The 17,820-nt window shown below is 42.0% G+C and overlaps 1 protein-coding gene across 1 annotated transcript; it reads right to left on the bottom strand.

The window, feature by feature from the left end:
• Positions 1–627: 627 nt before the first annotated feature.
• Positions 628–16,343, bottom strand: nfx1 (nuclear transcription factor, X-box binding 1). Its single transcript, XM_006794998.3, has 23 exons — positions 16,100–16,343; positions 14,419–15,264; positions 13,656–13,817; positions 13,133–13,210; positions 12,841–12,946; positions 12,072–12,143; positions 11,837–11,976; positions 11,647–11,746; positions 11,339–11,556; positions 10,781–10,878; positions 10,649–10,679; positions 10,488–10,570; positions 8,929–9,037; positions 8,675–8,794; positions 8,376–8,455; positions 8,057–8,287; positions 7,511–7,584; positions 7,045–7,146; positions 6,618–6,755; positions 6,435–6,501; positions 1,313–1,458; positions 1,097–1,201; positions 628–922 (listed from the first exon to the last, which is right to left on the bottom strand). The coding sequence occupies exons 1-23, from the start codon at positions 16,116–16,118 to the stop codon at positions 847–849; spliced, it is 3,201 nt and encodes a 1,066-aa protein (XP_006795061.2). The 5' UTR covers positions 16,119–16,343; the 3' UTR covers positions 628–846.
• Between the last annotated feature and the right edge of the window lie 1,477 nt (positions 16,344–17,820).

Below are 17,820 nucleotides of genomic sequence, written 5' to 3'. Positions count from 1 at the left end.
AAAATGAGAACATCTGTACAGAAAGCTGGCTAGTATCCTGAAATCCGTTAGCATGTACCTATAGAGAGGAGAGGCCTTAATCAATGAGAACCTTTAAGTCGGCAAACACAGAGTGTGCGAGTAGCTGTCCATCCTGTAGTGCCCACTCAGTGCTGGAGTCTGCTTGACTCAGCATCCTAACCTCACAGGCCGCAGGAGTGGGTGAAACAGTCCATTAGCTGGAGAACAGGATCTACGCTCTCATCTCATCTACGACACACATCCTGCTGCATCAGCTCGACCTCAGAGTGCCTTCACGTTTTACCCAGGAAGAGTTTTCACAAAGTGCAGCGCCACATCTGGGTTATAGTTGTGTTTGGAGCAAAGCTTTCTTCATGCAATGCAGCCCACTGACTCTCACCCACCCACCCTCCTGAAGCCTTGCAGAAAGAACAACACATCCCTGCCATACAGACTTAACCCTGAGTAAGCGATAGAGCACCTAATGTGGACATCGGAGATATTCTGGAGCCGCTGTATTAAATTTCATATCAACATCTGCACCCATTAAATAGGGAAGAATTCGCTTTTTATTAAAACGCATACCAGGGAGGCAAAGAAAACACGCAGGAGCTTTTCAAACAGGGAAAGTCTTCATGGACTTTAATGTCAAAATTCAAGGGCTCAATTCATCCTCCCACATATAACAAGAGCGAGAGTTCCCCAGAGACCATTGCAGCTTTGAAATATTTCCAAACACATTTATTTTTTTATCAACAAGAAGCCAGAGAAATTATGATTATTGGTCTCAGATGAATGCAAATGAAACAAGTTTTGGACTTTTTGGCAGAAGATTTGTTTTTACTTTCAGTCCTGGACGTCAAAATAATCGATCGCGGGCTCTTCTTTAACCATCTTCGACCAGGTGCTTCCACCGGCAGACCTGGCAGGAGATTAATTGATGAGAAAACACAAAAAGAAGAATCACAAGCAGGCAGAGAAAGACACTAACAAACAGCAGCATGAAAGTAAGACAGTCAGTCTGTCTCCGAGTGTTGTTTAAGGACATTTTTGGAGTCGTATAGAAGCGTCTCTCTAACCACAGATTAATACTTACTTGCTGCTGTGCTGTTTGATATGAGCGATGGGAGGAGGAGCCCGTGCAGCTGTCTCTCGCTCTATCAGTGAAGTCAGGGTTGAGTTCGGGCAGGCCGACTTCCCCCTGAGCGAGAAAAACAAAACAAAACAAGATACACAGGCACATCCTCGACTTCACGATTAGCGTATTTCTCATCTATGATAACGATGCTCATATATTTAGTTGCGCTCTCACTTGTGAGCTGTGATGACCACGTTGCGTTTGGGCTCGTTATCGTAGCTCACGCTCTCCACGCCGTAGACCTCGGCCAGCTCGTGGATGATCTTCCGATGCTCTCGGTTCATCGGCGGGAAACAGTGGCTCCTCTTCGACTGCTTTCCCTGCAGAAATGGATGCTTCATAAGGCTACGGTCATGCTCGCTTTTCGCATGTTTAGTTGCATTTCAGCTACAAAGCCGCATTCGTGGTGATGTCGGGCACCTCTAAAAGGTCGCAGCTCAAGTCTGCAGTCACAAGATGACAGGGAAGAATCACAAATACAGATTTTTTTTATTTTACCAGACTTTCTTTGATTGTTGTTTTGGTTTCTTATCTCTTCTTCAGGCCTTAAATAACACTGCTTTGTTTTAAGTGTCACAAGACAGAAACGAGGCAAACAAAGAAAAGTCTAATCTGGTGCTTAATTTAGTTTTGGGGTTTATTTTTAGTGGTATGTCTGTGTATGTTAGTCCTTATACTGACCCCTCACCGTCATTATTACCAATAGCAGTAAAGAGCAGGTCTGTGACCACTTATAACTCACTTCTGTGTGATGTTTTTGTTGTGTTCCTGTTCATATTTGTTCACTGTAAAGTCTGATCTGACCTGGGCTGGGAGCAGTTTTGCTTCAGTCTGGCCCGTTCACATCTTATAGTTTCTGATGTCCATTAACAGGCGCTATCCCTGTTAAGTAAAGAAATATATCTCCTGCTAAGAACCTTGGTATTATTTGGTATTATTTCTGAGCAGCATTTGAATTTTTAAAATCTCACATTTCTAAGCTTCTTTCATTCATTTAGGAAACACTGCAAAAATCAAACATTTATTGTGAGACTAGAAAAAGTCATATTTCCTGGGAAAATGCCGTGTAGTGGAAATCATGTGTTGAAAACAGGTGAAGAAGCGGAACTGTCTGCTGAAGACGGCTTTATGTGAAGAGTGCCGAGAAAACAGAGAGCGAGTGTGAGTAGTTAAGCGGCAAAGAATAAAGAAACAGGAAAACAGCAGGTTTCACAAAGGATATAGTCTCCTTTAAATCATGATGGTGTTTGCTGGTGCTGATGGCTGACGCTAAAACTCTTAGCCAACGCCTTCAGCACCTGGTTGTAATGCCACAGATAGCGGCGGTCTCTCAGAGCCTTTGGGCAGCTGCAGAGAAGATAGAAACTTGTCCAGAGCCAAGTTGGACAGGAAGTGTGCCCAGGTGACCCTGCGCTGGAGGGTCGCCTCCCATCTCGTCCATGCTCCTTGCTATCAGAGCTCCACCACTGCTCACCTTCTCCACCTCCACACCAGCTTGGACTTTTCATGGCTCTGTTGCATTGGACCTTTCTGAACAGACCTGGCTCTTTGGGAACAAGCCCAGACCTACCCGTCTCAAGTGCGTTTCCACCACCTCCACCGCTTTTCTCCACCCTCCATTTCCTGCCTGTTCTAACCTCAGTGCCAGCTGATGACCTGCTGAGACCTTACCACAACAGTCGGCCTCTCTAATCATGAGATTTTATTAATTGCATATAAAGCCCTACACGACTAGCTACATAATGGACCCGCTGTGACCTTATAATAACAGTCTATAATAGCCTGGTCTGATCATGTGATCGGGGTCTTTTAAATGCTCCACACTCTTCTTTGAAATCCAGGGGGGACGGTGCTTTTGGAGCAGGCTCTCTCAGGCTCAGCAGGTCGGCTCAATCTGTGTTTTAACGACTGTGGAAAATTCCCCCCAATATTTTCATCTGTAGTGCATACCAAACGCTGCTATGAAAGTATGCATTTATGAACAGAGAGATGCCTGCATGTTTCAGTGTACTACATGTACAAAATTGAGAATAAATAAGCAGGGAGTCTGTGTTTCAGGAACAAAATGCAAGTGCTTCATGTATAAGAGTCCAGACACCGTGAAGGCAGCTGACTCACAGTCACAGACACACTAGTCTCAATAAACATGATGTTCACATGCACCACAGTCTCCTCGGGCTGGTTGTGTTTAGTTAAGGACATTTCCTGCACAGGCTGTACACAAGAAGAGGATTAACAAGCTCCATTTCATAACGATTGTGGGGAGCTCAGCGTACTTTGCTGTGGTCTGCTGATGACACGAGCAGACTGAATAAGCTGATCGGGAAGGCTGGCTCTGTGATTGGCTGCAAGCTGTTGAAGCCGTGGTGGCGAGGATGTCGCTGAACAAACCGTCATCTATCATCGATAACCCGACTACTCTCTGCAACGCTTACTGGACAGGCAGTGGAGCACCTTCGCTAACAGGGTAACACATCATTAACACATCTGTCCAGCTGCGAAACATCCTGCGCTTGGATTTTTCATGTTTTGTTGGCTTTTAAATGGCCCCAATTCAGTCACTCTAGCAGGTAAAGCTGCAACCACAAGGGGAGCATTTAATGAGATTGTATGTTACCAAATGTAAAACAACATTTGGGTCGTTCCTCTTTTAAAATTAAAGGTCCACAAATTTGAAACACTTTGCCACCGGGAATAAAAACACATCTGATCATTGGAATGGGTCTTATTACTGTCATCATCATCCTTCAATGTTTCCATTTTATTGTACATGCAGTTTTCTATTTTATTTTTGTTTTTTATATTTGTGTTGATATAATTCATCTTAAAAACAATGCTAACTTTTAATGTCTGTTTTTTTATAAATAAATAAACACAAAATACAAATACTTGTTTTGCTTTCTTTTAATCACTTTTTCAAGTATTATCTCATTGTTATTGTTTCTCTTTTTATTTTATTTGCTGATTTGAGGACAAACTTTTTATTTTGTTTTAATATAACTTTACTATAATAACTTTGCTCCAAACTACAAACGTGAGTACAAATAAAGTTTTGTGAGCTGACCCTTTTCCTGGTTCAACGTGATTGTTTCACCTGCGCCCAAAAGTCACGTCCATAAAGAAATGTGTTTGTTTTGTTTTAAATTTGGTGGGGGGCTTAGATCCAAAACCTTTGGGGTGAACTGGCCCGTGATCCAGTTCATGTCTGTCAACATCTGTGCCGCCCTATCTGATGTTTCTGTGGCTGAATGGGAGCAAATCCCTGCAGGCAGGTCCCAAAAAATCATGTGAAAGGTTTAGGGAGAAGAGTGGAGGCTGTTACAGCAGCAGATTAATGTCTATACATACGAGTTGAAGCGTCCATGTACTTTTGAGCTAGTAGTGCACGCGTGGCCTATTTTCTATAGACGGGTCAGTAGGCACATTTGACCTGACGTTTCAGAGTAAAAGAGAACAACAGCTGGTACAAAACTGAATCGCTTTCTTTGCCAGAGGGCTGTTGGAGGGGATTTTAAGAAATTTAAGCAGAGAAGTAGATTTAATAACTCGTTTTTTTTTAGGGAAGAAAGAGCCCAAAAAAATGAAATCAGTGAAGTCAGCACAGCATGCCTTGAGAAAATACGATAAAACATTTCACTAAGCTGACTCCCGGGCAGAAAAAGGTTTCATTCATGACCCGTCGTTCCAAAAAGAGGCTCAGCTAAGTAATAAACAAGTCCTTACATTTGGAAAAGAAATCAAAGCAGTAATGTCGGCCTCTCAGAGAGCCTCAGTGAATCACAGAGGACTGGAAGAAATAAATAAATACGTGGAGACATTTCCACCTGCCTGAGAAGTCACCTACTCGCTTATTTGAGCTTCGAAACTGTGACAAAAGAGCTGAAAATACAACAACTGGGCCACAAAATAATGAAGCTAAATAAGCTGTAAAAGTAATAATCAATCATTTGTAATAAATATAAGAAAACTTTTTTGTTTTGCTCCTCAACAAACCAGAGCCATTCATCCATCACTCGTGATAAAGCCGTTTAAACACCGGCTGCAGCTCTGGACGGAGCGCGCTCAGTGCTCAGCTTATTTAGCAAGTCACAAATACACAAACACTGTGATAGTACAGATTAGCTACTACTGCCTCCTAGGTTTTACACTTTTACTGATATTTACACACTGCTGCCATCTTGGATTGTGAAGTCGGGGTTGGTGGGGGTTCTCCAACTTCCTGAGTTGGAAATCAGACTTGAGGAGCAATTCCATAAAAATCCAGACTTTCCGCTTCAAATGGCAAGCAACAATACTGAGCTCGTGTGCTCAACAGAGTCACTTTAAACATAACACATTATTGTATTTTAATAGTTTTACTTTTTAAACCTTCATTTTCTTTTAATTTTTTAATACTAAGCTCCCTACTGTATTTTATGAAACTTTTTATATAGCATGTCACTGAATTTTATTGAGATTTATCCTAATTTTGACCTTTTCTTGCATTTTATTTACATGTTTATTTTAAATCATCATATATTATTTTTAGACTTTTTGTACTTAATCCATTTATTGATTTATTTTATTATTATTATTATGTTTTTATGTTTAACCTTCATTAAAGGTTTACTTATTAAGTGCTCTATATGCATTATACAGTGTTTTACTCTATTTTATACATTTTACCATATCAAATTAAAACTTATATTTTTTAATTACATATTATCTTTTCCCTTTTCTTAAATTTATCTCATCTCTTCTCTGTAGTTTGTACATTATTGAGGTATTTTGTTACATCATGCCATTTTATTTTATTCTTATACTCCACTTTACTTAAGCTAGAGGCTGTGTTTAATGTTTTGGCTGCTCTAACAGCTTTTTTACCAAAGTTTGGGATAAATAAGGTATTTCTCACATTAAAGCCCAGCTGTTTTACTAATTATATCTCTTAGCAGTAAACAACAAAAATATAAAGAAATCGTGGCTAAACTGAGAAAATTACATTAATTAACTAGAAAGAACATGATATACATGTTATATTAATGATCATTAAAGTTTCAAAAATTTAAAAAATTACGGTTCAAGTTCAGTTTAAAACAAAATGTTTTGTGGGGTAATTATGTACAAATGCTGCACTGACTTGAATGCAAATATACTGACTAATGCGAGTGACTCAGTAAAACGCTTCACCACTAAAAAACTTGGGACTACAGTAGTCTCCCAGATTCTCCACCAGATGGAGCATTACATCACATTAGAGCTCTTAAATAACACCTCAGCCCTAAACAGGAAAAGGAGACTCAAATAGAGATCGTACCTTATTAGCAAGCTCTACAAGATTCTTGATCTCCTCTTCCACCTCTGTGACAAACTTCAGGTCTTTTCTGAAACGCAAGCAGAGCAGAGTTGCAGTTTCAGTGCAGCGATCCCTCTGAGTTTGAAGATTAACCCAAACATGGCGTCACATAACCGTCACCATTGAGCAAAGCAGATATCAGACCTGGCGTCCTCTTTGAGGCTGTCGCTGTACGCAGAGGTGGAGCGAATGTTGAAGGGGTCAGAAGACGAGTCGATCTGCAACGCCTCCGCCAAGCGCCTGTTCCTCTCCAAAGTGGCGCACTCTTGATCGCACTCGAGCCTGAGAAAGCATCACATTTCTAGGATGAGTGCTTTTCACACCTCAGCTGCAGTTCAAAGTAATCCTCTGAATGGATTAAAGAACGAAATCTGGCCCTCTCCAGGAAATTATTTACATAATTACTTTCAAACAAGAGCTGCATCTTGGCCATCACACATAAGCACTCGCCTGTTGTTCAAATAATCTTGAAATAATTAAGCTTGAACATCCTGTTCAGCAAATGTTTCACATCTTGAGTTTGACACCTCTGGGTCGAGCTTTAAATTATTAATTCCCTGCACCACTCTACCTCGTCTGTTTCAGCTCTTTCTTAGAGATCAGTGGGCCGATATCCATGGAGTCACCGAGCTGCATGTCCGAAAGCTTACTGGCCATGGCAATGGCAGCATACCTGCAAAACAAAACCAAAAATATCAGATAAATGTTGCTCATTTCAAATTCTAATTTTATTCCTAGATGCTACATTAGTAGCTTTGCATGATTCACAGTCTAATATAATCTTTACTTATTATTAAACTGGGCCATGGTGGTGCCCTTCAGCTCATCCACTGTCTGAAACACTTTAAGCCAGCTTTCTTCTGATTGGCTGCTCCTCAAAAACACTGAACTCCTTGAATCTGAGCTTTTACAGGAGCCTGAAGACTGAGGTTTTTTTTTCCACAGCTATAACAGAATATATATGTCACCAAAAAGAGAAATGCCAAACGAGGTCTAGAATAAAACACACAAAAAAGCTGAACACACTGAGAGCTGACCTCTGGTATGAATTGGCTGCTTCTGCACAGGCCACGGTTTCCTTTCTACGACCGCACTCACACTGTACCGCAACCTGTGAACGACACAAAGGATTAGATTTCACGACTGCCGACACATGCACTCCACCCTGGAGAAGAAGTGTTTCTGTAAGAGCACAAATACACAAATTAAAAAAGGTCAGGTCAGTTCACACGAAGAATGCGTGCAGCTGTGAATGGCCTCCCTCTGGAGTCTGAAGCCTGCCACTGATGTGTTATTATTTGTTCCAAGTTAACCATTTATGACAGTTACACAGCACCGCGCCACATGTCCTCAGCAAAAACAGCGGGTTCACAGCTGGACTATTGAGCAGATGTGACACTGAATTTATTCACTAAACATTTGCATGAGGGAAATAAGTTATTAAAGAGAGGAGGAACTTTTGATGGTGGGAAAATGTGCTGAAACCCCCAAGCCCTGATGTGAAAGAGAACATCTGTACAAACTCTGTAACCTGTTTTTGAGCCACTGGAAGTCCAGCTGTTCTCAGTGGCACTGCTCTGTACCTTGGCAGTGCAGGTGGTGCGTGGGCAGCTGCTGCCTTTATGACAGGGAGCAGCGCACGGGTGGCCGCAATCTGGACGAGGCAGCGTGCAGGGCTGCTGGCAGCCGCCTTCTGGCAGGCACTCTCCCCGGTGACAGATGCGTTTGCAGCGGTGCGTCTCACAGGGCAGCGTTTTATTACACGTCAGGCCACAAGAAATGTCTTGGAGATGACACGGGATGTTGCTGCGTTGCTGTGAGTCAGAGCAAAGGGTGTCGCTTCAGTTGCAAGAACAAAAACAGGAAACAAGTCGTGCCATCAGTGGGCTTAGGGAACATTACCTCGTGCTTTCCCATGCACCATTTCTGCGTGAGGTAAGTGCAGGGAGGACATTTCTCCTCACTGTGGCAGTTATGAAACACTAAATCAGAGGAGCATATTAACAGTTATTCGATACAGCTGCTGTGTGAACCGAGGTTATCTAAACTAAAACTATCTAAAACATACGAATGAGTCTTTGATGGCCTTGTTTACTGAGACTGAGTCACTGAAACTAAAGAAAACTGAACATTTTCAAATCTAACTGGGAAGTACACAAACTACAATAACTCTGATGTAAGGAGGTAAAGCTAAATCCAACCTGGGTGGTCACACTCGTGTCTTCTCGTGCACACGTTTTTGCACTCGGGTGGCTTCGTTCCACAGGGGATGGGTGGATACAGCACAGTGGACCCGCAGTGACACGTCAGCTCATCAAAACCTAAAAACCCAGTGGGACTCGTGACACACTCGTGGCATCTTAACGCCAAGCAAAATACAGCTAAAGCTTCAAATTAGTGACACAGAATAAATGTGTGGTACTTCAGAGACTTGGCTCATGAACTTGATACTCACTGGACTGCCAGCAGGGTTCACAGTTTCCACGGTGACAAGGCTCCTGGCAGCGGTGGAGGCCACAGTTGAGCTTGTAGCCGCAGATCATGGAGCACTTGTGCTCCACGCTCTGAAAACACACGGACAAAAAACATTAACATCACCTCACACGCTTCAAAAAACACTCTTATCAGAAGGCTGCTGCAAGCTGAAATTTAAACCTCCGCATGATGCAAAGTCATTAAGAGCTACAAAGCAAGTCAGCTTTCAAATTCAGTCATATCCCAACCCAGTAACATATCCTCACTATTCTTTCCTTGTTACTAATGTCCACCCATTTCCTTTATTACTGTTTGTTCTGGCTGTTTCTCCTCACTGCTCGTCTGTCAGCTGGATGTTGTTGGACAATTACACTGCAAGTCATTCCTGTAGTGCTTGCCGTGACTGTATGAAGGCAGCGAGTGTGTCGAGATGTTTTTAGACGTGTCCTGCCGGCTTTCCCTTTGCCAGACCCTCAATCTAATTAAGAATTGTTAACAAAAAGCTAAATTATGCATAAATCAAATACAGACTGGCTGCTATCAGCTGACGATTGCAGTCCGTGTGAATGTAATATGCATTTAATGACTCCCTAGGGCACGAGTGTCAAAGATTAGGACCCAGGAGTCAGAATCTGCCTGCCTAAGATTAAAGGCTTGGCACCATTTGCAGTTTTGAAATTGGGCTTCTTTTTCTGATATTAAAAATATCTCAGGGATTAAATTTGTCATTAAAGTTCTTTACACTGACAAAAAGGAGGTTTCACTGGTCCAGGCCACTTAAGATATAAGTGGGGCTACACCGCTGTTCACATGTGGTAAAAAAACAAAACAAAACAAAAAAACATTACAATTACTAATAATGTTGATTGGCTAATTTATACTTAATTAAGGCAACACAGCAATAACAATATAGAAGATAAGAGAAGACATACTCTTTATTCCAAAGTTGGGTCGGGCTGGTTGTTATAGCAGGTAAAACCATTAAGTTGAACAGACCAAACATTACAAATAGGTTGGTTAAGTAAGTACTCACTTTAAAGCAAAATATGCTCCATGCAGGTCTCTTTGGGTCTAGAGCCATTTAAAAAGAACACTTCTGGTGGTATGGTTTGCCCACCGCTGAGACAAACCTTGTTTCTACAGATGGCACAAAGTCAGACTAACATATCCGTAACACCCCTGCTGCACCTGTCACATAATCCTGCTGGTTTACAATGATTCTGTGTCACATACACACCTCTGTTAGTGATGTAAGGAGAGCTGAATGGGTGCGGCACTGACTTAGGACGAGATGGGGAATTCACTGACCATCTCACTTAAACCAGCCATGTGTGTCACATGGTTGCATTTCATTGAGATAACAGCTATTATGTGTAACACACACTTTCTTCTGGACAATAACAATGGCTAGTTGGTTCGGGGGAGACAAAAATGTTGGGGTCAGAACCAGTCAGGGAAAGAGAAAAAAAAAATGTATATGTGTGTGAGAACAGAGAGCATAAAGTCAAAAACACTGACCCAGATTCAATGAACACTCACCACACAACAAAGCTCCCCACACTTGTGTCGGCCACAGGAGCGCTTCTTGTTGCAGCGCTTCTCGCAAGTGAAGACGAGCTCCTCTGGAGAGACAAAAGTCAGGATTTAAACACAGAACGGCAGCTCAGGGTGGGCTATACTCATATTTATTAAAACCTCACCTTCTTTTTGGATTTTCTCACATGGGACCTCCTGGAAAGTAAAGGAGAAATCTTTCAAATCTTCAGTATCTTCAAAAAAAAAATAAAAATATGGGACTGAGAAAAAACACAGCTGCTGATATTTCTGCAAACCTTAGTCTTGGAGCCACATCTGCACCTGATAGTTGAGGTCAGAGAGCAGGGCCCACAGCTGCCCTCGTGGCACAGCTTCTCGCACAGATGGATGATGTCTGAAATAACACAAGTTCATTATCTCACGTCAGGCTGCAAGAACAAAACAGGCCTAACATGATGTACATCCTGTTTGCACAACCACAACAGGCCACAGAGAAGAAAGCAGTTGCTTTCTTTTAAAAACAAAAGCCAGTTGAAGATTGAGAATAAAAAGAAAAAACAAGATGTTTTACAGGGGAAAGATCAAGGAATTCATTCAGCTTTAGTGACAGGATGTTTGTCGTTTCCTCATTGAACTTCCTCTGGCTTTCTTCTGGATTTTAAAAGCTTCATCGCCATTTTATCAATATTACTTTAAAACAGATGACAGAAAAGAACCTGTTTTCTCCTGCCACAGCACATATTGTCACACATTTTCAGATCCTGTTTTTGCAATCTTTATGAGGCTCGAATCATTTCCTAATTCTAACTGATGCTATGAGTATTTTGACATGACAGAACAGCACTTCTTCTCACCACTTGAGCCGCAGGCCAGGGGTTTGTTGCAGGTCTTCCCGCAGGAGGGGATGGGATCGGAGCAGCTCCGTCGCTCAGAGTAGCCCAGCTCCAGGAGTTTTGTCAGCGGCGTCTGACTGCAGGGACACGTATTCACCAGGCTTGGTGAGCGCGGGCACGGCCTGCACGGGCCGCGATGGCACGCCTGCTGACACCGGTGGGCTTCACAGTTTAGCATCCTGAAAAGAGCAGTTAAATACACACGGCTGTGATAGGAGCAAAATAAAAGCTTTAGATGGGCAGAATTAGCACTGAAGAGTTGGACTTACTTCCCACATATTTTTCCACAGGAGAAATGTCCCGAACCATCAAATCCTGCTTTATCTGTGCCACACGGGGCTTCCCGTGCGGTCACGCCACAAAAGCAAACTGCCCATAAAAACAGCAAAAGAGTTCATTACATTTAAAATGTTCCATAAGCCAAATTCAGCTATTTATCTGCACCAAAGTGAGACTCACCCTGCTGAACTTGCAGCTGGCATGGCTGACAGGTCCCGCTGTGGCACACCTGCACACAGGTGTGTTCAGCACAGTTGAGTACAGCACCACACACTTTGTCACATTGGAGCACAGTGGCCTGACCGCAGCGCACTGGTTGACTTGAGAGACATAATTTAATTAGAATTAAGAAATATTTAAAGTAAAATCCAAAAGGATAAAAAGACAGATTCACATGTGATCAGAGGTCGAGTACCTCGTCTTCCCGCAGATGCAGGATTTCGTTGCAAAGGCAGGACACTGAGGACAAGGTCCAGGGTGGCATAAGCTGAGGAGACAAAGAACATATTAACGTACGGGTTTGAAGTATAAATGTGAACAGCAGGTGTGCGAGTTACTCTAACCAAACCTGGTAAGACAGGATTCTTACAAGCCTTGTAATACATTAATAAGTCCAAGTAATGAATCATATTTAAAATATGGCTCAGTCCCCATTAATTTAGATATATATAAAATAAATGTCCACAAGCATTAACAACATGGCTGCAAAGTGAGAGTTACTAGTTTATGAAGCCACTGAAGTCATCTATAAAATCTGTCTGCAATTGAATTCCATTTTATTTTACATCTGCTACCAAGGACCCCAACCCCAAATGCAGATAAAATACATTTATTGGCAATGAAATAACAAGCTCGGTCAGAAACTACAGTCTTTCAAAGGCTTCACGAGTCTGTGGGGCGAGTAAGAGTATTTTTAGAGATATGACCACAAAGGGAGTGTTTGGGGTGAACTTTAAATAAAATATCTCCCATACATGCAATCTGTCTCTTAAAATATAACCGCTTATGTTCCCACAGTGTACCATCAAGTAGACCTAAAAATTGCATCAAATAAAAACAGTTTCACAGCAAACCTCACAAAGAAATACATTCTTAAAAGTTATCGATGAACTTCTGAAGCCCTACCGTCTTGTAATAACGTAATTTGAAGCTAGAAGCAGCTTTCTTGTGTTTTTAAGACTCACATATTGCAGGGGTGGTTGCAGTCCACTCCACTTCTCTTCTTCCCACACATGTCACCGCAGCTGTGGGGAATCTCAGTACGCTGCCACTCAGGGTTTGTCACTTTACCTGCCAATGAAACAAACGGAACAACTCTTCCCATCACTCTCTGTGGCAAACTTAACGTAACGAAGCTTTGGGAAGGAGTCAGTGGGATATGAGAACAATTTCATTAAATCGTCTAACCTGAGAGCAAGTTCATCACCATCTCTCAGCAGTGGTGTATATCTATGCTTGAATTAAACAAATACTCACCACAGAAGCAGGTGTAGGAGGTCGGGTGTTTCATTGAAACGTTCTGGCAGGCTGGACAGCGCCAACCTTCAGCTGAATCTGTTACAAAAAAGCTGAACTTTAACATACATGCATCCATTTTTCCTTTCTGCATAATGCTGAATGAAAGGTTCACCCTCTGGGAAGGATGTGCTTTCCCAGTACAGTCATCTGTGGCACTAAAGTAAAAATCACTTAGCCTTAAATGTAGCTTAAAACATTTTTTCCATATTTTTTTCCTATGATGAAGGACAGAAGGTGACATGTTGTGTTGTATAGCGCAGATTCATAATGGGAACAATAACAGAAATCCACTTGGCCCCTCCGTTTTCAATGTAACACAATGCACTGCAGAAGCAGCAGGAATTTCACTGCACAAGTTACCGTCACAGTGACCATCCCTGAACACCAAGTACCAGCCACTGTTAGGAGCTCGTTATGCTGAGTACACAGACTACACTAAAAGGCTCACACACAGAGTAAACACTGTGTTCACACGCCGCACCGTCTGCCTGTGAGGCTGGCGATCGAGCCCATTTCTTGATGCAGTTGAGGTGGAAGACGTGGAAGCAGCTCTGACAGCTCCACACCGGCGCCATGACCCGGATCACGTCACAGCACACCATGCACTCGTATTTCTCCTCCGACAGCTGTTCAATCAGACACCCTGCGGAGGAAGAGATGAGAGGTTCAGAAGATGGCAACAAATACTTCGTTTCCACCCACAGAGCTTTATCCAAAACTTTCTGCTCGTATGTCCTTTAGTTCACTGACAGACTCATCAATAATTCAGGTTGCTTCCAACCAAACATCCTAAGATTTTTACACTAAGTAAGCACTATAAAACATGGGCTTGGGCTTTTTTTGAGCTTGATTTGCATTTTTAATTATTTTCTGCCCTTTTTACAGACAAAATAATCAATAAAACATAACATTAAACATTGGTTTCAGGCCCAATATCAAAACGAACTGAACTAGAGCTACTAAAAAGGGACAAAAAAATCCACCAAAAAGGAACGTTTTCTGCAAATATAGTGAATATGAAATACTTAACAGCAAAATACGGGGAAATTTGAACTAACTTATGTTAGTTTGTTAGGAAACCAGGTTTCCTAAAAAAAAAAAAAAAAAAAATCAATAAATTCTGATTAAACATTTTGTGTCTGACAAAACTGTAACAATATAAAAATGTAAAACGTTGATAGAAATGTAAAATAAGTTGGAGAATTTGATCGCCAGACAACAATTTACAAAAGTAAGAGTCAAACCTGTCTGCGTCTCTTTGCTCTTTGGCATCTTGTTCCAGCTCCTCTGACCAGGTTTGTAGTTTTGATAGTTTGCTCTTCTCCCACCTCTGGCCTGAAGGGGAGCATTCCCTCCTGAGCCTCTTCCACCTTTGCCTGCAGAATCCTGAGATGCTCGCCCCTGATCAGAGTCATCTTGGCCACTGGCTCCCTTCTCTGAGCCTGGCTCCTCTTGTGATGGTTGTTTGGGTGGTTTGATTGGTCCTTGCCGTCGCTTTGGGTCAGTGTGTTTCCTCTGATTATTGTCATGTTGGGACTCTGAGTCTTCTCTCTTCCTCTGATCCTCCGCTGTGGTGTTGTTCTCCTTCCAACTGCCATTATGTTCTCCCTTTCGCTGCTCCTGACTAAACTTCCTTGGTTTTTTAGCCTGGGCATCCTGGTCCTCATTAGTTTGTTCCGTATCCCTGTTTGCACTTCCTCGCCGCCAGTTGGGTCCATCAGCACCACCCATGGGATGTGCAAAAGCATGGACGCCACTCATGTATCTGTTGCTGCCACCGTATGGATCACCTCCAGGTCTTTGCCGCCATGGCACAGAACCTCCTCTGTTCCCTTCTCTCCACCCTCTTCCTCTGCCTCGCCTTCTGCCTTCATCTCCTCCTTGGTAAGGAGGACGATGATGATCTTCATAATTTGATCTATGGCTAAAAGGGGGATTAGTGCCCTGATTAAAGGGTCCATACTGATGACAGGTCTCATTACTGTTGTTACTGAGGTGTCTGTCATTGCTGTGTCTGGGTCGGCCTCTTCTGGGTTTATGCTGATGTGACGTTTGATGTTGCGTCTGATCTGGATTGAGGTCAGGTGGGTCTGCGACAAGAAAACAGAACCAAGTTATGAGCAACATCAAATAGATTTAGAGGAGCAAAAAACACTTAAAACTTTAAACTAAGCAGGACAACATCATTTATTGTCATTTTGCAAGAATTTCGGTGATCGTTGTGATCTATTTACTTATGAGATGACATTTTAAATTGCATGGGACAAATAAAGAGTGCAATAACATTTATCCATGAGCAAATAATGTTATAGACAGATTTTTTTTCCTGCATATGGGAAAATGTTTGCACCCGCCGGTGTAAAATTATCATGACCACTTTTTGTGATTTGCAATACCGTTTTGTTTACGAAACCCTAAAATACATTTCGGTATGTCAAATGGCCAAAAGCAAGAGTTCTGTTGAGTAGAGTAAACCCAGACTCTATGCCTTAACTATATGGGGACGATCTGTTCTTATGTGCAATTTAAAACCTTAAAGTCAGTATGTACAAGTAATGAAACTATGGAGTCTGAAATTAGCATGACAGCTCTCGATTTTATGGATAGCAACATGTACCATCATCTGGCGTGCTGTTGCCTTTCAAAGTTCCCCGGCTGTCACGTGTCGTTACCTCATCCACGAACTGCACGATCACTCAGAGATGCTAAGCTAACATTAGCAACCCAGAGCAAGTGAACAGAAAACTGCGTAAGCTAAAAGTTTATGTTTAGGCTGCTTAAGGTTGTCCAGCTAACACAACTAGCAAGAGAGTGTGTAACTGTTAGCGAAGCTGCTAAAGTCAGTACTTCAGAGTGATTTAAGAGTCGGTTTAGGCTGCTTCAGGTTCCTGTGAGTCACTGTTATTAAAACTGCACATTAGTTACCTGAGAAGCCCTCGGCCATTCAGTCTGAGCACTGCTTGTTGCTTGTTCCGCAGCACGTAAAGGGCAGCTTTAAGAGAAATGACACGCGTGTCCACGCCCTCCTCGACCGTATCCACCCTGTTTCCTGTCTTCTGGTTCTTAAAAATGATCCGAAACCCCTTAAAAGCGACAGTAATCTTCCCTTGCCTGCCTCGCACCTTATTATTATGAGCTAGCTAGTTAGCTAACGTTTACCGCAGACGTCACAAACGGAACTTCCGGTCAGCGCTTAAAAAAATAAAACCAAAATAAAACGTTTTCAAAGTTGATATTACTACTGCATGGAGCACACACCAAGAAATAAACGGAGGGATTACGCCAAAGTAAAAAAATAAGACAGTCGTGATAAAAATACATAAGAAATGAAGTCTTTCATTTCTAAGGCTTTACACATTTCATAATATGAAAATAACACTTTTTAGTATAACCTCAGATGAACAGCAAGACATGACATACTACACACAATACATCACAGTTACACAAAAAGCCAAAATGAAGAAACAGTGGGGCAAAAGCTAAGTATACTCACCTTTGTGGCTGCAAATGGAAGTTATTGTATATAAATGTTCGAGTCAATATATGGATTATTCCCATTATGCACATATGAACACTATGTGTTCTTTCCTTTTGATCTCTGACTATAAAAATTTGCTTTCATTTTAAATTATATATGTATATATATATATATATATCAACTCAAAATCATGCCCACAAGGTGGCGCTTCGTGTTTGGGTTTGTATACCAGAGACTAAGGAGGGCTTTCCCGATTGAAACTTTGGGGAAAAAACAATATCAATGTAATCTGTACTTCTGCTTATGCTTTAATATGCCCTGTGCTGCATACAGAGGTACTTTCATGGAGTAGATTTATGCAGTTTTAAAAAGGAAGTGAAAGTCAATATTAGTAACTAAAAACTAGATGGAGTTAATAGACTATACTTTGCCCTTTTCATTATGACCTGAGAAGTGATAGAGGACTAATTTGCAGATGTGTTTTGTAACCAGTGCAGTCCTCTGGACCAGAACCCCCCGATCATGGCCCCGTGGACCTGTACCTAGTGGGCCTATTTAGTCATCCTGGGATATCTGGGAATCAGTGTCATTGCCTCAAACATTATGCAGATAAAAATAATAGCAAAATGTCCACCAGGCTCTATTACATTAATCCTACCTTTATATTCAAACAGGTGACCTTCAAACTGACACACATTTCCCTGAAAAAACAATTGTAACACTAGTCATTTTCCCCAGGTGACAGTTAACAAGCTAAACTACAAGAAAAACCGAGAACAAGGACCACAGAGCAATACTAGCATTAGGGAAATAATGCAATGGCATATTTGCTGGTACTAAATCGTAAGTGAACTTAAAAAGCTGCTACTGAGCAAATCCTAAAATTAAACTGGAAAATACTGTACTGGAAACCCAAAGGACATCAAGTCAACTGGCGATTTTTCCACCTTTGATGGCAACTAAGTGAACCCACAGTGCTTAGATGGGTTTCTAGTCTTTCAAAATATTACCCAAGAATAAAAACATCCCATAAAATAAAAATTACTCGTGTGTTCTTTTCCCTTTCAGGCCCACAGCTACACCGACGGACCATTCTGCAGTTACTAAGTCCAGATCACGCATGCGTACAGCAGCCCCCCGTCCTAGTCAACCAGGCGAGGTGGGCGGG

This window comes from Neolamprologus brichardi, chromosome 9, assembly GCF_056152115.1.
Source record: "Neolamprologus brichardi isolate AB-2024 chromosome 9, ASM5615211v1, whole genome shotgun sequence".
Taxonomy (NCBI): Eukaryota; Metazoa; Chordata; class Actinopteri; order Cichliformes; family Cichlidae; genus Neolamprologus; species Neolamprologus brichardi.
Note: the sequence above shows the minus strand (reverse complement) of the source record. Positions and strands in the feature narration are given on the sequence as shown.

Bases quoted from the DNA above. Each gene is read 5' to 3' on its own strand.
- nfx1 (XM_006794998.3), bottom strand. The intron at 8,456-8,674 runs GTTGGATTTAGC...CCTCTGATTTAG, and splicing joins ACACGAGTGTGACCACCCAG to TGTTTCATAACTGCCACAGT. The intron at 7,585-8,056 runs GTACAGAGCAGT...TGTCGTTCACAG, and splicing joins GCACCACCTGCACTGCCAAG to GTTGCGGTACAGTGTGAGTG.